This window comes from Parasteatoda tepidariorum, chromosome X2, assembly GCF_043381705.1.
Source record: "Parasteatoda tepidariorum isolate YZ-2023 chromosome X2, CAS_Ptep_4.0, whole genome shotgun sequence".
Classification (NCBI taxonomy): Eukaryota; Metazoa; Arthropoda; class Arachnida; order Araneae; family Theridiidae; genus Parasteatoda; species Parasteatoda tepidariorum.
This window is the reverse complement of record NC_092215.1, coordinates 43,684,012-43,708,608: the sequence shown is the minus strand read 5'-3', so window position 1 is coordinate 43,708,608 and position 24,597 is coordinate 43,684,012. Positions and strand designations below refer to the sequence as shown.

The following is a 24,597-nucleotide window of genomic DNA, read 5'->3' as shown; positions in this document are numbered from 1 at the left end:
AATTAAATTCTCTATAATTTAATTTAAAGAAATACAATAGGTTCACAAAATTTAAATTGATCATGAATTAGTTCTTAAAATTTTTAAATGATTATATTTCCTTGTTAGTTTTAAATAAAATTTAAACATTCCTTTACAGAAAATGAAATAGCATCATCAATGATGTTTGCTTATTTATAATAACATACTTATTAAAAACTAATTTGCTTTACATTTGCTAGTTTGCTTTTTGCTTAAAATGCTATTGAGTTTCGTAAAATATTATATTTAACGTTATAATGCGGACTTAAGTTCCAAAGTATGGTAAAACATCAATTTCTAGATACTTAGTACTCTTCATTAACTGTAATGTCTTGATTAGAACAATCAGTATTTGCTATACCAACTAAATTTTTCAATTCAACTGAAGCCAACTAAATATTAAATCAATTAAGACAAGATCAATTAAGAAGAAAACTTTAGCATTTGCTTACAATATATTGTTAAGATCGTTTTATAGTACTATTGAATAAAATAAATCTAACCAATTTAATGTGATGAATTATTAGTTCCAATGAAATATGCAGTAAAATAAACATAACCTCTTACATTTGAAACTGTGGAAGAATATTAGCAGGCAAAGAAACGGTCATATCTAAGAGTTTACATGCTGACAAATACAAATGTAACCATGCTGGATGGTTATGAGCATTTAAACCATTACTGCTATTCATTACAAAAGAAGAATCCAAAGTCGACATTCGACGTAAGTGTGAACTGAAATATATACCAAAAACAAGTTAATCATACAATGAATAAGCTAATAATTGTTATTAAAACCAACATAGAAAATTATGCATTACCACTGTAGATTGCTGTTCATAAACAGAAATAATTTAGAATATTAATTAAATTAAAAATAGATGTATAGAGAATACATTTTGTAGTAATATTTAAAAAAAAAATTTAATCAGGTTAATTTTCTGAATCATATATACTTGGATGATGCCTGACGGAAAGATATTTCAATTTTCTTTCTTTTGACGAATTTTAAAAATGATTTAAACTTAAAATTTTCGATGATTTACTAGAAAGTATGAATAGGTTAATAAAATGGTTCTTAACGTAAGGAATATGAAAATTTCATATGTTTATATTATACAATTTAAAACATAAAAATCGTTCATTCTTTTTACTAAAATTTTCTTGGTTTTTTCCTAAAATTTGCACTGCATTAAATATACAGTCTATATTGAAGCTAATATACTTTTCTTAGTAAATAAATATTTAAAAATAATGAAGAATTAAAAAAGAACAGTAGTGAAAAATGGGCAGCATAACATATATGCTGATATGCTAATAAAGTTATGTTATAAAAATAATGATTTGAAAATTTGGTATAAGATGCTTATTGTCCTTTATTTTAACATAAAAGAGGTTTATATAAAACAATATGCTTTTAAAAATTAAGCAGAATAAATATTAAAATATATATATACTTTAAAAATATTTAAAAAGAATTTTAAATGCTTTTAGTCAAAATAATTTTGGAATAAAAAATAAGACTCGTCTGCCCTATGAACAATATTGTTCACCAACAACTAGAATGGTGAGATCTAGGCTCTCTTTGCTCATATATTTTTACACTAGCTTTATTCAATACCCCAACTTTTATATTTTAATTACATACGGGAGTACTTGCAAATACCTACAAAATTTTTAACACTTTTCTTGATTTTTTATTTTGATTTCTTTTAGAAAATTGTAAGAAGCGTAAGTAAACTTTGGCCATAAATTTTAAGAGCATCTGATTGGAATTCCATCTAGTCTCATTAGGTAGAATTAATTTTAAAACACTAAGTTGCAGTATATAACATGCATTTGCAAAATAAGTATTTTGAAAATGCTTAAATACTTGCAATTATTTAACTGTCTAATAGTGAAGGTCCTTCACAGGTAACAAAATATTAACAAAGGAATTAGTTATCAAAAGGATTGCTACATAAAATTATTTTAAAAATAAACTGAAAGCACCCCATTTCCATTTATACTAGTGAGTCTAGCGAGAGATTTATATGTTCCATATAATAAAAATGTTAATCATTATTTGATTTGGTAACAATTTTTATTTAAGTAATTAAAATGCTTGCGCTCACTTAATTACATAGTTTATTTCATTTTAGAAACCATTAGAACCAGAACATAGAGTTGGTGATAGTCTATTTAATTTTAAGCATTTATTAAAGATACTATGACTTAACTTTGCATTTGCTCATAGTAATTTATTTTACACCGATATATTTTCAGGATTGCAATGATTTATAACATTGTAACATTACATATTTACGTTTATTTAAAGTTATACATATTCATAATAGCAATAAAAGATAGGATTGACAAAACATTTTATGGAAAATGAAGGATTTTTCATCTATTTACATTTAATTGAAAATCTATTTATTTATACAATAAAAAATTAAGTTATTAGTCAGAATTTCTTGAGAAAAAAACAAAGCTTAGCATTTATTTAAAAACCCATTTGGTTAAACCCCGTATTTATCCAATTGATAAAAGAATATTAAATTATTAGAAATTAAGACTATTTTTAAGTGCCATGTGAAACATGTAGAATCACAAAAGTGTATGTTTCTATCACACTAATATCTTAAGTAACTGATAAGATTACTTGATTTTATATTCTGATACATGATTGCTTGCACTGTTTTTAATAAGAAATGTTCAAAAAACATATTTTTTTCACGTTTGAGTTGAAATATTTATTCTGCAGAGTATTTTCACTTGGATATAAAGAATTCTTCTCTCTATTAATCTGAAATTATTATTAAATTATTATTGTATAAATTAGTATAAATTATTATTACATCATTAGCATTTAGACGTTTTTATATTTTCTTTGAAAAGCATTTACTATTTCATATAAAATTGAATGAACATCTGAAATTTTTGTTCAATTTCCATTAGTGATTTTGTCGATTTAATATTTTCAAAATATTAGGGAAAAAATGTAACTGTTCATAACAAAATGGAACTTTTTTTTCTGAAAAAATCATTTTAACCTATGACTAAAGACATAAAACCTATTTAATGCATATAGTTTCATAAAGAATTATTATTCCTGTGACACTTGTAGAATTTTGGTTTAATGTTCACTGAAAATATCTATTTTAAATACTTAAAAATAATATTTTCATGTAGAAATTAAATATTGTGTAATAAATAATAAATACTATGAAAATTGAATTCGAATAGCTTAGGATAGAAAATTGAATTTTCATAATTATTTGAATAGCAACATTGAAATATTTTTTAAAAACATTAGTGAATAATTTTGTTTTCAAGCTCTGGAACAAATGAAGGTACTTATGTACGTACATGCATGCATACATAAGCTCATAAGATTGGATTTTAAAAAATTCAAGGTGTGGTAGAAAATAAAAAATGCAATATACTAAACAAATTTATAAATTTAAATATTCATAGAATTATGATACCTGAAAATAATAATTTTGGAAGTCAAGAAACGCCACAGTTTTTCTTTAAAGAAGGAAGATTTTAAATTATAATGCTTAGATCAAAAATGATGTATTATACTAAATTAAGTACGGAATAAAAAAGCTACATTTCAGCAACATTTTAACTTGAATAATATGAATTTTTCACTACTTTGTGTATGAAGGATTTTGTTTAGGATAATGTTACCGTAAATTTTTAGCAAGTTTTATTAAAATATAAGTTTTAAACCATTTATAAGTAAATGCCTTTGTTTACTACAGCTGACTGATAACATAAAGGGATTTTTTATCAAACAATTTTACTAAAAATAAATTTAAAATGTCAAAAACAACTACAAAAGTTCATTACATGTTTAAAATTCTATAACATTAAAACCACTTTAGAGTCCTTCAAATTATTATTACATTAAAAGCTATAATAACTTTTTCCAGCATTGGAGAATATTTAATATTCTCAGCAAATTGGTACAGTAAGCAACATTACAATACTTTGTTAGACAAACTACATACATTAAAAGACTCAGAAAAGCAAAATTTTTGAAATTGTTTAATATACAAACTAATTTAAACTATTAAAATTGATTTGCAAAATAAAAATTGCATATTTTTTTACAACAAAAATTCATTTAGTAAAATTATTGGGTTGAAATAAGTACTGAAAGAACGATAAAATAAAGTAATTGTTTACAGAGAGAGCAATGTTAGAAAGAATTAAAGTAATTAAATTATAAAAGTGTTTGATAGGTTCATTATATTCTAATAAATTTTGAATGATAATCATCAGACGGAATTTTAAACTTTTTTGAGTAACATACTATTCCGGCATGAAACTTTCACATGCCATAGACTTCACCGGCTGAATAATATGATTTTTGAAGTAATATATAATTTTTATAATTTTATACTTAAACAAACAATGGAGTTTTCTTCTTCAGAAAATGAGTCTTATCCTTTTTGAATATTATTAAAAGGTAGCCTTTTAAGATAAAAAAAATAATTAAGCATAAGGAACGGAAAAGAGAAATATAGTAAACCAAAGAAAAAAAGCATGCTGAACAGAGTTTTTTTTTTAAGCACGCTTGGAAGAATTAGATTTGCATGCAGCATTATTCTTATATTACAGTACCTGTGAATTTTTCTGAGACCAACACCATCACTGAAGCAGGAAACACCCATCAAAAAAGAATATAATGTTAAAGAGAAAGAGAGAGAAAATGTAAAATTAGAGAAAACAATATTACTAATAAAAGTCAGCATAACATAACGAAATGCCACAAATAGCAAAGCATATTCAACAAGATTAATTACCAAATTTGTAAAAAAAAGATAATTTCGCTTAATTAAAAAAACAGACACTGTTTAATAAAAAATTACTATAATACTTGTATCAAAAATACATATTAAACATAACAAAAAAATAAAATCAGCATATTAAACTCAAATATTATGCATGCAGCATACAAATGTGAACATATGAGTACCTAAATGATTTAGAGGCACTACAGAAAAAATATAATGATTGAACAATGTAGTTTGGGCTTTACATGTGCAACACAAGTGTTCTGTTTACAGTAATAACTGATGTGGTATGCAGCAAAGATTCTATATAAAATTTTGTTTCTAATTAAGGAACACAGTTGATAGCAAGTCAAAAGCTACAGCCACATTTTTCTTCATTTTAAAAACAAATTACAAGCATTAAAAACAATAAGTGAGTATTTAATTTATTGTCAACAGCTAACAAAAAAGTATCTACATTTTCTGTGTACACTTAGAATAATCTTAACATTTTTTCCCTTCTAGTATTTATTTAATCCTAGGTATTCACATTTGTGTACTAAAGGCATAGTCTTGTTACATTTCGTTATAAAAAATATATGAAAAGCTTGCTTACTTAAAATTTCATTGAATTCAAATTTGTTGCAGGATTTTATAATATTTTTATTAAATCTTCATTTAAGGTTAAACTTAATGCTTCTTAATCATCAGTGTCAGTGTAGAAAATAATTTAAAGAATTTTACTAATTACTGTTATTTGGCCAGTCTTAAGAGTCATTAAGGATTACCATATTTTCTGGCACGCAAGTTGACTTTGACTCTTTATCTGAAACTGACGGTTTTTCATAAGTTTACCTCTCTAATGCTTTATTGCAGAAATGATAGCTAATACTTCTGCTTCTGAGAATATAAAAAAGAATGTTCCATTAAAAAGGTAAATAACATTTAACAATGCTACTTCTTAGAGTGAATTAGTTTTTCTTATTTTTCCTATAAAAATATATATATAATACAGAAAAAAAATTTAGCATAATTGAAGTAAACAAGAAATGTTGTTTAATGGTAAAAGAGGAATAATGAAAAGGCAATGGATATTCAAAAATTTAATTTATTTGAGTCAATTTGTTTCTCTTTCTTATTTATCAGATAAAACAAAATATAAAAATAAACAAGAGAATGATAACATTAAAGAGAAGTTGTTGACTAGTAGACTTTCATGCTAGTTATCAAGGTTATCGAAATCATTGAATAAAACCCTGGTTGTTGAAACATTAATCAAAATTTGATTAAACCTTACATAAATTATACATTGTAAAATACAACTGGTAAAAAATAAAAAAGAGAGTAAGGTAATTACCTAAATTCTTCAGAATCAACACATAAGTCATACTCAATTTGTGTGAAGACTTGCACCTAAAAATATGAAATTGTTAAGCACAGTAAAAGTGAGCAGCTAAAAAGAGAAAGTCAACATAACTTAATAATTCAATAATTTTAAATGTTGTAGTCCATTTTAGAACATGTTTTCATTCATCTTCATCTTTGGCACAATGACTGATTTAAGATATTAATTATTAATATTAGAGAAATAATAAGGAAATTTATTATCGAAGAATTGACAACGTTTTATTATGAATGTCATAATGAAGACCTATGTGCTTTTAAAGAATTAAAAACAAAAGTCTATAAGAGAAACTAGTAATGCTACAAACATATTTTTATCAACAAATATAATTTGTTGATACTCACCAAGAACCTGTTAATGTTCCAAAGTTTTGGAATCAGTTTCTAGAATATTTACCAACCTAGAATATTTACCATAAGTACCTAGAATATTTATATGCCTATCCTCCAGATAGGATAAAATTATCAGGAACCATTTAGTGTCATGCCTGCACAGGCTAAAAATGTGCATCTTTAACCTCTTTAAATTCATTTCAAATAAAGATTATATCTTTGTTTGAAAAAGCGAAAAATCTTATATTTCTATTATTCCTCCCTCCATATTTGCTTAGGAATTTAAAAAAATATTTAATAATTTTTGTATGAAAAAAACAAATACATTTAATTATGTACTAAGTAGTAAATATGATATTCAGCTTCATGCTAACAATTTTTCAATACCGTCCTTTTAATTCTATACAGTCATTTGACTTAAATTGTGGTCGAAGACAGTGTATATACAATTTTTTGCCAAGGAACTATAGTTTTTTTCATTTTTAGCTGCTGCAATAAAAAGTATTTATTATGCAAGAAATTTGTCAGCAACATTTTATGATCATTAGCTTTTTTAATAAATAGAAAATTTTAAATCAATCTGGAGAGGCCAGGATAGCCTGGTTGGTAGGGCACTGGGCCTATGTCCAAGAGTTCGTGGGTTCGATCCCAGCCGACCGAAGACTCCCCGTGTAGTAAATGGTGACTGATGCACGTTAAATCTGTCGAGTCGCAAAGTCCACTATGTTCCCATAACAAATCAATATCTTTGGGGGTACTGATCCAGTAGTTTCCTTGTCTACTGGATTGGTTTAAAATTACAAGGCTATGGAGTTGATTATTAGTAGTCGTAAACCCAAATTTGGGTCGGCTGTTCAACGACGGATATAAAATCACTCTGGAGAGCTGAGATGGTTTAGGGGATAGAGCATTCACCTTCCAATGAGGTGAACCAGGTTCAAATCCCAGAGATGGCTGGTCGATACGAGTTTCCCATCCGTCTTGCACCAACCAAAGTACTGATGTGAGAAATCCTCAATGGTAGACAGATGATGGGTTAGAGTCTCTTAGCCTTCAGGCTAACTGGGGAGATTCTTATGTTCTTCCTCTCCATGTAACGCAAATGCATAGTAGTTCCACCGAAAAGTCCTCTGAATACTTGATCCAGGAGTTCCTTTGTCTTCTGGATTGGGTTGAAAATTACAAGGCTACGAAGTTGAACATTAGCAGTCGTGAACCCACAAGTTGGGTCGTCTTTTCACCGATGGTTATAAAATAAAATAAAAATCAATCTGAACTAAATTTTAGCACGAGTTTTGCTTTATGTAAAAATGTTATACTTAAATTCTGCTCACTTCATGATATTTAAAAAGAATTCCATACTATCAAATAATATTTTTAAGAAAAATTCTTTGTAATGGTTTTAAAACATTTTATCTATATTTTCAGCTTAATAAAATATTCAGTAAAACCTCCATTAATGACAGCTTCTAAACAATGTCAATCTCCAAAAAACAGTAAGGAATGACTAACTAGAACAAATTAGAACACAAGAACCTCTTATATAGGATTGATGTCATGGTTTGGCAATTCAATTATGCCTTCTACAGATAAGCAGCAACTTTCAAGGGTGGTCGCCAAGAATCACAGGAGTCTTATTCTAACATACAACATAAGCAATAATTCTTAATGTCTCATCAGTCAGTTTTCAATTTAAACAGTTCGTAGAAATTACCAGAACTTGCACAAAAGAAATAATGAGTACATGTGTCTGACCAGTAATTGTTTAATGATTTTTATTCCTTGTCTTCCTGTTCAAGATATTAGAAAAGTGGATGTCTGAATAAGAGCTAAACGAATAATCGAAACACTAATGCTTATCGCAAGCGAAAATTCATTACATTTAAGAATAAAATAAAAGTTATTCAAGATAGTAAAAAAGGAATAAGCATGTGAAAATTAGCTTCATTATATGGCTGTATGAAAATGCAAACCCATGACATCTTAAAAAAAGTGATCATTATAATGCATTACAATAATGACTATAATTAGATTACTCCTTATAATTAGCCCTAGCAGCTTTAAACTCTTGTTTGTGTAATTACAGTATTACCAGAAATGCTTAAACAAAGTAGTCACCTAAGCGATACTTGGCCTGATAAATCGTAGAATTTTTTGGATTGCCACCTTTTCCTACAAATGGATGATACAAAATATATTTAAATGCAGGATTTTTGGATATGGTCTTTAAATTATTGTCTTGATAACTTATTGACTTCTACATAGCTACTGCCTATTTGAACTTATGAAACAATTAAAGTGGTAAAGAGCACTTAGGATCTAAATTCAGGTATATTACAATGAATAAGTGAAATCACTGCTCAATCATTTTTTGTTTATGGTGATGTGGCAACTACTTATTGTCACATTCCAACACTTAAAGACAAATGCTCTGATGGATAGCAACATTGTACAATAACTAGAAATTGTTCAGAAATTCAAAAATTGAAAAATAAAATCAGCCAACAAACATTAAAAATACACCAAGAAAATACATGTTAGATATACACTAATTAAATATAATGAGCTAAAATAAAGATGAGCTCAATAAATTATTAAGTTGTAGTAAAAATGTATTTTCTCCAATTTATGTACACTGTTTTGTGTTGACAGGAAAAAATAAGTTCCTTTTCTCTTGTTAATAAAAAAAAAAAAGTCCCAAAACATATTATATCATTTACAAATGAAAAAATATAAAAATTAAATCAAAATATTTTAGAAAAAATGAAACAATATTAAACTTTAAATAAAATTGAACAAACCATTTCTGTGATGATTACAGGCCAAAGAGAAGTAACATGATGAGGAGTCATCCTTATTAATAGAACACGAAAGCATAAGAAAATGTGAGCTTGAACGATAGGAACATGAGACATTCTTAAACTTTCTGTCAGCCTTTCTGAAATGCAAAAAAATATTTAACATTTAGCTAAGATAATATTGAAAAAAAGTAACTTTTAATAATAAATTTTTAATTATGCATATTTTTAATTATATATTTTTAATTATACACATTTTTAATAATATATTTTTATATATTATATTATAATAATATATATTTAATGCAAAAGCAACAGACACAAAAATTATAGTCATAGATTTCTGCTAATGTCATTTATTAGAAAACACCTCTTAGGAGCAACTAGGTGCAGTATCATGATATCTTAAGATAAAAAAAAGTAAGCTTAAAATTAATGATAGGATCATAACGTTTTGGATGTATAGCTTTTCATTCCTAAACATATCTTTAACAGATTTAATTTTCAAAAGAATATTTAGTAAACAACCAAGCATTTATCTCAGAAAAGAAAGAATACACATTTCCTTTATTTATAATAAAAATCATTTGCATACTTTTCAAATTTGCATGATATTTCTTAAAGCAAATTAGAAAAAAACTAATGCATTCTTTTGTACAAATTAAACAGAATAAAGTTTAAGAGATTAGGGAAATTTTGGCTATAAAAGAAGCATATGTGAAAACAAGAAAGCATTTCAGTGTTCCAACTATGTTTGTTAAAAGGTGTTATTATTGTTGATTCATTTGCTTTTCTCTCTAAAATAGTCTACACTTTTTAGAATGACTACTCCATTACAATGAACCTTATAATACAGTGAAAAGTTGAGAAATTCCATAAAGGAATTGAGAAATTCCACTTGCTAATCCATAAAGTAATTCAATTTTTTCTAGATCTGTTTATCTTCAAATGAACAACAAATTTAACACTGAAAGCAAACAAATTTTTAATCTCAAGTTTTGTGTTATGTTCTAGAGGTAGAGAAATGCATACTGAACACAAATTAAAAAATTAAACAAGAAAATTTGGTATGAATGTAAAAAAAACAACTTTAAAACACATCATGAAAGACAAGATTTAGTACCAAAAATATTTGTTTTCAGGACATAATTTATCCATTATCTAATTAGTAAAAATGTTGCACTATTTAAATAAATAAAATACTTAACATAACTAGAAACTACCAATACAAAATAATAAGTCTTCACACTTATCATATTATTTATCAAATTGAAAGTATTACATAATGTATATAAAAAGCTAAAGATATCTCAATCTGAGGGCATGTATGATAAATATAGTAGTGGGTATTGAATAAATTTGAGTGATTGAATATTATTACTCAGTACTTTTAATTTTAATATAATTATGGTCTAAATACATGCTACTAAACATTAGGAAAAACATTTACCTTGAATATCGGGCATATATTTTTGATACTGATCAACTTCACTGCAAAATATAACAAAAGCCAAACGCTTTAATAGTTGAGATCGTAATTCATATTCTTGTTCCTTACTACTAAATAAGTTTAGTGATCCAGATTGAGCAACGGAGACCCGGGCTAAAAAAAATAATCAATTATTGAGCAAAGTTTGACTATTTCTTATAAAAGTAATATAACTATTTAATTTATTTGCCTCTAAAAATTATTATTCATTGTATAGTAGCCAATAAAAGCACATGTTACATAGTTGATCATAAAACTTTTGTAAAGTATAGAGGAAGGACTTTAGGACAGGTTAAAAAAAAAACCTTATTATGGGAGGTAAATTTATTATCAAAATGCCTTTAAACCCAAACAAATCAAAATAGCTATAATAAAGTACAAAAAAGGATTTTCAAGAGAATTAGTAGAAGTGAAAAAACATTAAAAATTTCACAAATTAGTGTTTCACAGTAATGAATTTCCCATGAATCAAATGATGTGGAGAAGTCTTACTTCAATCCCTTTCTTGCAATGAAAGTATCATGAAAGACATTAGAGACAATTTCTGAAAAAGTGAACTGGGTTGTTCTACTTTTCTCATCTTTTAATGAAATATACTTAATAAAAATTTACTAAATAATATTAAAATATTTAATTATAAATTACCACTTCTTAAAAGGTGATAACATTAATAGCAACAATTCTGAATTTCATTGATATTTATATTATATTTATGTATTATGAATAAATATTCATTACTTATGTAATCCACTTTTCTATTTAAATAAAATTAACACTAAAAAAACTTTTTTCATTGAATTTTAAGACATCAAATTAACTTAAACAATAATGTTATGGGGAAATCTATCAGTGTTGCATACATTACAATTTTTCAACAATCCTATATTTCACTGATAAGAAAATAGTTACAGAAATATTCAATAAAAACATTTAAAATATTTAAATGCTTGAAAAATCATTTTATGTATGGATAAATAAGTTTAAATTATTTATTTTCACATATTTTTTGCTAAACATTATGGTTTCCTCTACATCTACCATTAAGTATATTTGAGGTTCATAGCAACTGAGCACAAAAATTTCACAACAAATAGCAAAAAGATAGAAAATAAGTTTATCGCTGCAGTTTTGAATAAAAAAAAACTTCAATTAGCACTGTTTTGCAAGTCACTCTTTTGGATATTAAACAAATATTAAATAGTTACTTCTAAAACATCTTTCACACAGTAACATAACTTATTTATTGCAGCCCTTTGTTAGAGATATTATCAAATATTTAATCAGTAAATCAAGTATTATACTATAAACTATTCAATCAAAACAAAAGTTTTGCATAAAATAGCTTGAAATTCATTAATGGAAAAAAATTCAGAAACAGAACAAAGAAAATAAAAATGTTAAATATTCACGATTTTAATCACTTTCAGCCTTTTTACTTCATTAAAAAATAATTTTTTTTAAAGTACACTAAACAAATAGTAAACTAAAAAACAGAAGATTAAAACATTTAAAATCATTAAAAATTATAAAATCCTAGGTTAAAATAAATAAATCGACACTTTAAATAATTTTTAGATAAATTAAAACAAATCATAAGGAAAGGAGAAGGAAAGAAAATCTTCAAGGTCGAAAAAAAAACAAATAAAAGATTTCAAGAAGAAAAATTCTCTGTATAAGCATATTAAAAACGGATAAAGATCTATTTATTAATATGCTCATATGCTGAAAGTGATTGATAGACAAAACAAAAAATTTCAAAACAAGAAAAGGGTTAAATTTAAGCAATCAAAACTTTTATTTTGAACCTGCTTTAACCAAATGTAGCCAACAATTTTGGTTTCTACTTTTTGCGATGGAGGATGTACCACAGTCAGTGCATAACTTTATTTGTATCCTCTCTATGTTTTTTTCATATTTGAACTGAAACCAAAGATTTTGTCTTCTGACAGTGAGAAGCACATGCAGTAAATGTGTCCTAAAACAGTGGTGAGGGTAGTATATTTTTTTAATACACAGATCCATTATTAAGAGAAATTTTTTTTGTAGAAAAATAATACATTTCAAATAACTGAACATAAAAAATGCTAACATTTAAGAAGGAAATTTGTGCAGTGAATCGTTAAAAAAACTATATGAAAGATTATGAGCATGCATAGTTAAAATGAGTAAAATCAAGACTATCTTATTTTTTTTAAAGAAAAAACTTATAATCCTAATTTATTTTCATCATCAACTAAAAATGCAACGTTATTTTTCAAATCAAAGATATATTAATAAAAAGCTGTTTTTAACATACATAACGTATTATAACTAAAACTAGCCTTTTCAGGTGTAGTCAAACCTTTTTCTATTATTGACATGTAGGTGCCCTTAACATCCTTCGTCCCTCTCTCTTTTAAGGTACCAAGTAAAAAACTCTGCAGAAGAATGCAAAATTTTGAGTCAAAATTACAGCTTGTATTCAACAGAAGATTGACACTAACACAGAGCCCCCTCCATGCTTCTCATCAACATCACCCCCATGCTTCATGTCACATACATAAACGTTTGTTGGTCTAAAATATTGCAAATGATGATTTGTCAGACCAGATTACCAACTCTCATAGCTGTTGTGTTTATTTTAGGGGTCTTGGTATCACTGTCATCATTTCATAGCATTCTGTGATGACACAATCCATTTTAGGATAGCTACCCTGCCATGAATGTTCTTTGCATGCAGCTCCCATTGAATAGTTTAATTAGTATGGGGCATTTTTTATACGAACATTATGCATATGAATGTTTGTATAAAAATTATCTGTGGTATTTATTTCAAGTTTTTGGGAGGGCTATCCTCTTCACTAGGTTTTGGCTGGTCAACTTTATCTTTTGCTTACTGTTCTGCCTTGCAGATGACACTGTTTCCATTTTTCTAGGGTCTATCATGACTCTTGATACAATGGTCCTTTAAACACACATAAGGGCGGCTGTTCAAGACAGACATTTTAATAAGAATTCCAAGTATCATGCCTCTTTGTTGGGAAAAGAATTTTCTCATACAGCACTCACATCGGCTAAGTATCGACCGATAGCTTTTCTTTCCCCATAATTAAGTAGCAGACTGTTGCAACACATGGTGAAGTTGTATTGGAGTTTAAAGTATAACACATTACAAATCAGGTATTCCTATTATTTTGCCCTAAACATAGATATAGATTACTATACTTAAAATAAATAATACTTAAACTTAAAACAAATATTAAAATTTTAGAAGATTACTGAAAATTAGCTTTTTAAGATTTTTAATAACTATTACATTAAAAAAAGATACTTACCAATGAAATCCCTGAAAGATGTTTTATCATGAGTCATAAGATGATCTATAATTGATCGCCAATACCCTATACAAGAATAATTCATTTGAAAAAATGAGGTGTCTAATACTAAATCAAATGCCTCTTTGCGCCAAGCTTTTCTGGTATGTTGATAGCCAGAAATATTAGCAAGTAGTTGACAACAAGCTCTAAAACTGGGAACGTTATGAGCACTGAAATAAAATAAAAAGCCTTTTTAAGGATAAAAACAACAAGGTTTTTCAAAAAAGAAGAAAAGAAAGAGACATTATGATGCTTATCACTACAAAATGATCAACAGACTATAACCCTATGTAAGTGTAACAGTTTTTATTATTTAAAAATAGGTAGATAAAATTTTATTAACTTTGATTTTTTTTTTGGTTAAAGAATAAATTATTGCGTAATTATATAAACAAATTTTTTAAAAAAACTAAAAATTAAGCTTAAATCAATAATTATTACTTCGTATACAATCAGTTGAAAATATTTGAAGTCTTTTTCCACTCTTCTCTTATATCATATTTCAGAATTTATTTTCCCATTTTTAATTTAGACTATGCTCCTATGGTTCATACATCATTAAAATCACAGTTTTCTAATAATAAAGGTACTTTGAATTCATTTTATATGTTTACAGGTCAATGAGATTCGCTTTCTAAAAGTAATTTTTAAGTCAAAAATTTACATCATGTCATGCTTGAAAAGAAATTTTTAAACGTTAGAAATCTTTAAGTTAAAACTATATTCTAAATAACCTCCAAGCATGTTTTATTTTTATTAAAAACTATAAAATAAAATAATAAATTATAAAAAAAATCAGTAGAACTTAAAAAAATATAATAAAAAAATCAGTAGAACTTATAAAAAAAATTAAGAGTTCAAGAAATTAAAAACAAAAATTTAACAATAAATGCATTATTAAAATATTTTTGCGGCGTTTTTTATTTATTAGAAAGAGATAGAATTGTATAATTTTTTGCATGGTGACTCTTTAGTTAACAAAATTTGTGTGCGTCCATTGAAATCAAATCGAATTTTTCGGAATTGTCTAACTACAGAAAAAATTGTGTTGTCCTCCTCTTTGCCTAAATATGCGGAAGTAAAATTTCTAAAGTGGACTGGAATTATTGTTTTTTTCTTTTATTTTTATTCACACTGATGATTTTTATCATAAAATTTGGGAATGAATTAAGAATGTTCACACTTTATTTTATTTTTTAGTAATTCATAGAAAGAAAGAAAAAATAAAGTAGTATGTTTAGTCTGCAAAATAAACAAAAGGATAAAGCCTTTTGTTTATTTTATATTTATTAGTATTTTTAGTAATTTTAGTTTTAAGTTCTTCATCTTGATCTTGACAGTGACTAAATATATAGCAGTTAAGAAGAGAAAATAAGTTACATAAGAAAAAAGTAGGTATCTAAGTTAAAAACGTAGTAATATATTTACAAGTAAATTTACTAGTGCAATGAAAATAATAGCTGGTGTATTATTTCTGACTTACTATAAGATTTTCAGCAAAAATTCTAAGAACAGATGTAATTATTAAACTAATTTTAATAAGAGATACTGTCATATATTCCATTTGTAAAAAAATAAATAATTTTTTAAAAACTTAATCAAAAAAGAAAACATTACTTTTACACAGAATATGAAATAAATAAATTCAGCAATATACCTGTGGTTTTTTAAATAAGGAGTAACATAGTGCATTATGCTGCTTAACAATGGAACCACTTTCTCCTTTTCTTCTCCCACATAAACAAAATCCAACACTGGAGCTAAAAACTTAAAATATAAATTGATTAACTTCTAAATCTTTTCAGGCATAATTAATTAATTTTTTTCATATACATGAAAAAATGAATACTAGATCTTTAATGTCTGTAACAACTTATAATACGTAAAATAATATTTTCTTCTTTAGTAACGCAGAATCATCAATTTTAACACTTTTTTTTATTAATGATGTATTTTCAGGATTTCACCTGCATTGTTGGCAATCGCATGCATCTGATTGATTTTTTATGTTTTTTCAAAAAAAATATTTATAGTTTGAATCAGGTAGCTAAACCTAGTGCAACATTGGATGAGAAATTTGCTACAACCAGGAAATTACAACACATTAGCACTTTGCCATTTCTTCCTTGTAGCTCAACCTCAGCATATAATCAATCCACAATTGCTAGACTTATGTTAAATTATTTGCTAGTGTGACAACATTTAAAAACAATTTTCATAGATATTGAACTATTGAAACACAGTCAAACCCTGATATCACAAACTTTGATAATAAGAATTTTTGTACGTTAATAAAATCTGAATTCTCTACCAATTTGTGACATTAATAGCAAAACAAAAAACTTCTTTTAGCTGAATATATTTCCTGGCAAACCTTGCTTTTTAAAAATGTTTTTGATCAACAGTTTTTTATTTGTTTAATTTTGAAAAACGGGAAATTCTTGCATTAACTTCAATCCTTAAAAACTTTTCTTGGACAATTTTATGAACAACGTCTTGAAACTCTAGTAAAAAACCAGTGGTCAGAATCATCCATTCAGACATGTAGCATATGTATATATAAATATGTAACATTGTAAGTAGCAGACATGTAACATATGTATATACAGATAAGAATATTCACACATAAGATTACTAAAAACTTGCTAACTTATCGAACACAAAAGAAGTAGATACTATGGACAGTAATGTAGCAGTATGTATGTAGTGATTGAAAGGAACCAGAAATGTTATAAATTCTGATATGTATTAGAAGCCAAAAATGAATTTCAATTTCTTAAACAACTTCTAAACTATCAGTAAAATTATTATTTAGGCTAAAATGTTAAAAATATTTGACATTCAGTTAATATTAGATTCACAATATCCCGAAATTTGATATCATGAAATTTTAAGTTGAATTTGTGATATTAAGAATAATACAAAAATGTTTGATAATAATTTTTATGGATGCTATATAAAACAAGCAGGCCAAAAAACAATACCTGGTGCAAATGATACCCTCAACCTAATATTTTTCTTTCAAAAATAATCAGAAATATTTTTGACTATTATAAAACATTATAAAATGTGTTAAAATAGTGGGTGCTAGCTACTAATTTTAGGTGACCAAATAACAGGGATTTTTCATTCGTTTCTCTCTGATGCTATTTTAAAAAAGTTTTACTTCCATCCATCACAGAATTAAATCAATATTTTCATATGTTAATATAATAATTTCATTACGTAATAATATTTTCATTACTAAACACAATTAATAATAAAAACAAAATAGTAAACTGCTACTACTAAATAATTTGTTAAAAAAAAAGAAATTATGATCTATATTTGCAACAACAGAAAAATGGCAAAACACATTATACTTCACAAAACATTTTATGATCTTCAATTTAAAACTAATAATGTAAAAAAAAAATTGTCTAAATCACCATTGACCTATAAGCATTAAGTGAGATTTATAACATTACTTATCCTATGCAAGGAATTAGGAAAACTACATTATTCACATTTTCAGTAAATACTTTTGAAGTTGTATGCAGTCAAACAAATGCTTGAACACGCTATAATTGCTTAAATGAAGACATAAAATAATATGCAAAAATATTAAGCAAATAGTCATAATACTGAATCTGAGGTTTGTTTTAAATACATTAACAATCAATAAGAAGGCATCAAATATAATTAATGGTTAATAGTATATTTAAATTTTTTTTAATAAGTATAGTCTTGTAGAGTCTTTTGTGCTTACAATAAAATAAAAATTATACAATAAATATAAAAAGATAAACTGAGATAAAAGATTTAACTGAGAGGCTCCTACTAAAGAATAGCTTTTAAACTAAATATAGTTGAAATCAGCCCTCGCCCTAGTTTTCTGCAATTTTACTCTTCGTTCCTTTAGCATCTTTGTCTTATCTCCAAGAGGGGGATAAGACAAAGATGCAAAAGGAATTTGAAGCAAATCAATGCTACCTAAAAATACACAAACATACATATTATAATAATTAAAAATAATAATTTTATTTCTATATTATATAAAATAATTTTTTTTCTAATATTTTGTTTTTGATTGATTAAATGCCATTCTAATACTAAAACATTATTGTCCAAAAAATTATGTTCACTTATTTTTTGTTCTTAGATTCAGATCGTTTTAAGCGTTGTTTACCTTGGGGATCTATTATACGGAAAAATCTAATAACCGGACTTCCGGAAGCCACACCGTTTCCGGATACGTGACTTTCAGCTGTATTAGCAATGAGCTATTCTGGATATGAAAATAACAAGTGACATAGTCATTTGCAAAAGACATCAGGAAATTTCATTAAAAAAATAACACAAATAAATTCAAAATTACTTCTGCTAGGCTGCATAAAGCTTGAACACTGTATTGAGCATTATTTAAATGAAGAGAGGTAGAACTGGAAGTTGTCTTTAACGTTGAGGTCTCATCTTCTTCCAGAGTTGTATCCTCTAAATATTTATTTATAGTAACATTATTTAAAATTAAGAGAAAATGTGAAGTAACACGCAAAGTATTTAATGCAAAATTAAAATTCAAAAATTATAAACACAGTTGAACCTCAATGCAACATTCCTGCAACTTTTGTTTTCCCATATGTATCGTCTTGTTTAACTGATCCCATCACAAAAACTTTTCTAAAAATGTTAATAATATCCGTTTAGATCACTTTTGATGCCATAAGTTACCACATGTATCATTCCGAAATTTTAAGGACATTTGATAAAAACTAAAGTTATTTTATTGTGAGAAATAAAAGCAATAACTCTTGATACTAATGATGAAGAAGAAAATTAGGATTTGCTATTTAGTTAAGAGTTTTAAACATGTAATTTGATACTTATGCATCAGTTAAAGAAAATGTGGAAACTTGAGATGTGATGTCAGTTAAAAAAATGGTTGCAGAAATTGAAGAAGAGCAAGATGACGCCAATGAAGAGAGTGAAACAGAACCACAAGCAGTGACAACCTTTGTGGATGGCCCTAAAGTCTTTAAAACAATGGGAAACTGCCTGCATTCCCACTAATTTACAGGAAAAGAACAGCAATCTGTTACAGATTTCTAAATTGTACTAACAAAAAAGTAAGTTCTAACAAAAAATGTCTATATGTTATAAATAAAAAAAGATGTTTATTCATCTTACTTTTCCATTGTATTTCTAACAATGGGTGTTATGCCAAAGTTTAGTAAACGATAAGCTTCAAGTAGCACTCATAATTAAATGGCGCAGCATTATAATTTCCTATTTTTATCAAATTTATACATTTTTTGCAATCAAAAAGCTTAAGTAACATATTTTAAAACTGATTCTGTTCAAAAGTATAACATTTTAAAATATTTAGTTCATTTGGTTAGACTTCAACGAAAAAAAATAATTAAACACTTTAAATAAAATAATTATGAACAATATTTCATAATAAATCATTTCATTTAAAGGAAATAGGCACTGTTCAATTTTAATTCTTTTCTATGGGAATAATGACATTTTTAATATGCAAATTTTTGAGAGGAAAGCATACAGCAATGATGGCAACTATTTTAAAAGCCAGATAATTTAGTGAAAATTTTAAATACAAAATTAATGACCCTCTAAATAACATAAAATATATAAATCTCTTTCAGAAATTACTGATACAAATATTATAAATCTGAAGAAAAAGTCTCTTATTGTAACAAGCTTGGCATAGAAGTGTATATATTTAATATATGTATATATTTAAAAAAATAATGAAAGAAGCTTGCCTTCACTAAAACAAAATTAGGAATACGTTTTGACATTTAGAAGTATTTAAATATGTCATCACAAAAGGAAAGTTGAAAAATATTTATTTTTAAAAAAACAATTATTGTTTGAAATTATTCCTAAACTAACTACTATAAACTAAAGATTGAAACCTTAAATCTTTTAAATTTATAACTAGTACAACAAATGTATCAGAATAAAAGGATTTAGCATGTACCATACTCAAAAGGTTTATGAATTTTCATAGAATTGAGTTTAGAAAATTAATGGCAAAATAGTAAAAATTTACTATATAGTGCAAAACTTTGTTACAAACTTCAGGCATAAAAATTAAATAGTGTTTATAAACTAAAGCTGGAAAAAAAGGACAATCGGAAAAGTTGACAAGATATCTTGGTGCCTCAACATTAAGGAGTTTTATTAAACCTAAAGAATGCAAATTTTCTAAAGAATATACTTTAATAGGAAAACTGATTTTAAAAGCAACATATAAGCTTTTACTTTGACTGGCTGCCATTTGCGAAAGGACCAAGTTAGGAAAACATAGATTAAAAAAACAGTTTAAATTTTAAAGCATAATGCAGAGCATTTAAGGTTAGGATTAATCCCACAAATAAGGTACAAAAATATATTACCAGCTATAACACTTTTTTCAGTTAAATTAATTATTCTAGGTGACATTACGGATAAGCTACAAAGAGTTTTGCTTCATGTATGAGTAGAACATCATAAAAGCTGTATTTATTCTTTAGAACTAAGTTTAAATAAAACTATTTGCTACCCACATTCATGCCATTATAAGTAATAGACACATCTACTTTAACTAGTTAAATTACTCATCTTTGACCATTTGTTTAAGTTTATAAAATTGGAATTAGTAGATAAAAATATGTGCAATAATTACCTTTTGAAAATGGTATTCAATAACTACAAATATAGTATCATTAACAAAAAGACAAAAGTAAATGTAGTAAAAGAGGTATTAAAATTAAATTCAATAACCTTGCACAAGAATGTCATTTACATAATTCAATTTTGAAAATTTTGAAATTTTAATTAATTAACAAGGAAAAAATCTGATAACTTTTTATGCAAAAAAATAATTATCTCACCATCTTCAACAGCAGCTGATATATCAGACTGAGGACCAGGTCTAACAGCTAAATTACGCCACAACCAAGTTGTTTGTTCCAAGCTATCACAAGCAACATTACTGCATGCTTCGATCAACTTATGAGCTATATCCTATAACAAAGATAAAGTAATAATTTAATTAAAATTTACATTAATTAATGTATAAACAAAACAAAATTAAAAGGGGATTTAGATTTTTGCACAGATTAACTAATAATTCACCTAGAGAATAGTAATAGAGTAAAAATTTTGACAAATATATGCTTAATAGTAAATATACTAATAAGATAGTACATTTAGTTTCTTAAAATTTATTTTATGACTGTTAAGTTTCAATTTTCAGTGTAAATTACAAAGCTAAGCATGCAAATGATATTTAAATTGTATTTTTACTCTTATAAGATTAAAATTAAACGGCTACATGATGAACTAATATGATGAACATTTGTAAATTAACAAGAAACAAATTAGAGTTACATCATGATTTGACAGATTGTTTTAAAAATCTATTTTAAAAAAAATAAAGAGGCATCAGTTAACCTGAAATATAATTAATTGAGCGTATATATAATATGCAGGGTGTCTCATAAATCATGAAATTTTTTTTCATAAATTAAAACAAGAATACTCTTTCCAACAATAACATCTCACTCCATTTTATCAATAAACTTTTCAATATTTTTTCCATATTTTTTAATTTTTATTTTTCAATTTAACCCTCATCCACTACAGGAATATGAGCATAACAAATGATCATAGTAGTGGTCATGTTCTGAAATTTTTTTTTATCTACATATCTTAATTTTTACTTAAACAACACCTATTACATAGATTTAATTTTCCACTTAACAACCCATATTAAAAATTTTAAAAAAATTTTAAACTGGAATCAAATACCTTTAATTGTGCATGTTGTATTGTAACTGCAACTTTTCTCACATGGGGGCATGAAACATGTTCAATTATTTATTTTTAGTTTTTAATGTTCTTCTATAAGTTATGATTATACTATGTGGCCTGCCCTTTTCACTGCATAGCAATTGAGAGCCAATGTTTTTAAATTAAATATTTTATCAATTTGTTTTCAATCGAATCAATCGATTTGCCCATCGATGTAGATAAATAAACTTATAAATCAACGTAAATTAAAGTGATAGTTTTGATTATAAAAATGGAACATTTATCATTGTATAAGCTTTATTAGTAGGAGAAAATGTATAATTCATTAAGCATTTTAACATACTTGAAGATCCTTTTGAGACTTTTTGTCTTCCAACAAAGGAGAGCGTTGTACAAATTCATGTAAAATGCTACAAGAAAAAGGAAACATGCATTAAGTGTGTAACTTTCTTAGTAACAAAACAGTACATAATACTCGGAAACTCACGAGTCAAATAGATATGGAAATGCATTACAAATACAAATAAAATATTTGCATAATTTTTTTGCTAATTATGGCAAGCAATATTTCATTTTGCTAAATATAACAAGCAATATTTCATTTCGCTAAATATAAGAAAATTAAATGCATGTTTAACACTAAATCAATTGACACCATAAAGAAAATTATAGGATTTATAGCTTAGAAGTTATGAGAATGTCAGGTATAAGAATAATAATTTTTCACTTAGATTATGCCTAAGACCTTATAACTTAAGAACTATTAGTTCTATTAATTTAGTTTCAATTTTTATGAATTTATTGTAAAAATACATAAGAAACAGCACCTCATCTGTCTAGATATCAATGTCAGATGCATAAATAGTATGTACAAAAAGTATACTTTTTATTCATGAAACTTTTATCAGTCTTACAAAGATTTCATGCTAATGGTATCTAAACTACTTGTTCATTCAGTTAAAAACAAAACATAGGATTCAAGACTTCTCTTGTCAAGATAGTAATATCAGACACGCAGGTAGGTAAAAATACTAAAATTCACCTTTTAGACTTAAGACATTAATTTTTGAAATATTAGTTCTCTGGTCTCGGTTGTGTTGTCATTCAAATCAGCACAAAAAAAGGAAAGAATACGCTAGTTATCTAGATATATATCCATCATTGAACAGCCGATTCAATTTTGGGTCTACAACTATTGATTTTCAACTCTGTAGCCTTGTAATTCTGAACTAATCCTGAAGTAGGACTGGGCTATAAATCAGTGGTAGAAGTGACCAATGAGAAAAAAATAGGATTGTTTTGAAAAAAATATAGGATTTTCTAGAAAAAAAATATAGGATTTTCTGGAATAAAAAATAGGACAAAAAAGATCTAAATTAAATTGAAAAGCACGGATCATATATGAATAACTTTAAAACTTAGTTATTTAACACTATAAAAATTTTATAAAAAAAATTATATAAACAATTTTCTGCAGCTGAATGGTGAGAATAAAATCATACATACCTTATCATTGCTTTAAAAATTAAAAACCACATTAAAAAATTGACGTTATCAAACTAATGACTTTTTCAATAATTAACATTTTATTTACTCCTCTCTATTACATTAAATTATTTCAAAAATTATGCAGCATTGTTTTTAGATTTATTTATCATTCTGCAAAGTCTTTAACTTTTTGTTGCCAGCATCAATAAGTGCTTGCACAGCCTCAATATCAGCCATAGATTTCCGTTTGAGTCCTTGTTTTAGCCTCTGGTTTCCTTCTTCAATCATAGCCTGAGCTGAAGAAACATTTTCCTTAAAACCTTTCAATTTCTCCTCAGTTGATTTTTTTTATAGAAGTACTGGGCTTAGGCTCTAAACTTTTCTCCTTGAGGTTTTTGAGTTTTTCCTTTTCGTTTTCTGCCTTATATTAGCTGTGGGCTTCTTTGAAGAAATGGATCATCTCTTTCGTTATTTCCACACAAGAAGCATTTTTTCTAACTGAATCTTTTATAAGTCTTAAGCCTACTAGCGTGTTTAAATTCATTCTTGACCTTTCATTTGTCATAATTTGTTTGCTAATTGAAAAGCCACGTTCCACAGAGGCTTGCCCATGAGAAACAGAGAGGACTGCCTTCACAAGTTTAGTTAAAAACGGATATTTTAAATCACCATTACCATCTTTAAGAACAAACACATTGTTCCAATACTTGTCAATGGGAATATTTTCAGTTTCCTCGGGAACATCTTCATTTGCATACAAATGCCACTCGTCAGTCAGTTTATCAACACAGTTCTGTGGTACGATGCGAGGTAGCATGTTACACAATCTTCTGATTGTAGGGAAAATATTCACTACAGGTTCTTTCTTCACAATAGGGTGTAAAATTTGTAAGGATTGCAACAGTTTATTTTTCAAAGGCAATTTCTGGAGGAGGTATTCAATTATTATAACATAAAATTTCTTAGCATTAAATAGAAATAACTCCATTTCTTCACTTTTTACCAAGTTAAGTACCCTACGAGCATTATTGCCCACATCAATCTTTTTGAGGGGCAAGACATCTTTGTTCAAATCTACCTCAAGTAATTTGTCGCCACTTTTGTCTTTCAAAACTTCTTCTTTAATAAAGCGTTGCATG

The 24,597-nt window shown here is 26.4% G+C and overlaps 1 protein-coding gene across 2 annotated transcripts in view; it reads right to left on the bottom strand.

Moving 5' to 3' along the window:
• The window catches only part of LOC107446030 (protein DOP1A), a 95,494-nt gene that overhangs the window by 6,621 nt on the left and 64,276 nt on the right, over nucleotides 1-24,597 (bottom strand). The window contains exons 20-29 of one of the 2 annotated variants that reach the window (XM_043047374.2): nucleotides 22,314-22,380; nucleotides 21,049-21,181; nucleotides 18,528-18,643; nucleotides 15,828-15,937; nucleotides 14,129-14,340; nucleotides 10,776-10,928; nucleotides 9,329-9,465; nucleotides 6,148-6,203; nucleotides 4,639-4,668; nucleotides 589-756 (exon numbers count right to left, since the gene is read on the bottom strand). In XM_043047374.2, coding sequence (XP_042903308.1) covers nucleotides 589-756; nucleotides 4,639-4,668; nucleotides 6,148-6,203; nucleotides 9,329-9,465; nucleotides 10,776-10,928; nucleotides 14,129-14,340; nucleotides 15,828-15,937; nucleotides 18,528-18,643; nucleotides 21,049-21,181; nucleotides 22,314-22,380 — 1,182 coding nt within the window. The remainder of the gene's footprint in view (nucleotides 1-588; nucleotides 757-4,638; nucleotides 4,669-6,147; nucleotides 6,204-9,328; nucleotides 9,466-10,775; nucleotides 10,929-14,128; nucleotides 14,341-15,827; nucleotides 15,938-18,527; nucleotides 18,644-21,048; nucleotides 21,182-22,313; nucleotides 22,381-24,597) is intronic. The other variant, XM_043047375.2, reaches the window with a different exon arrangement.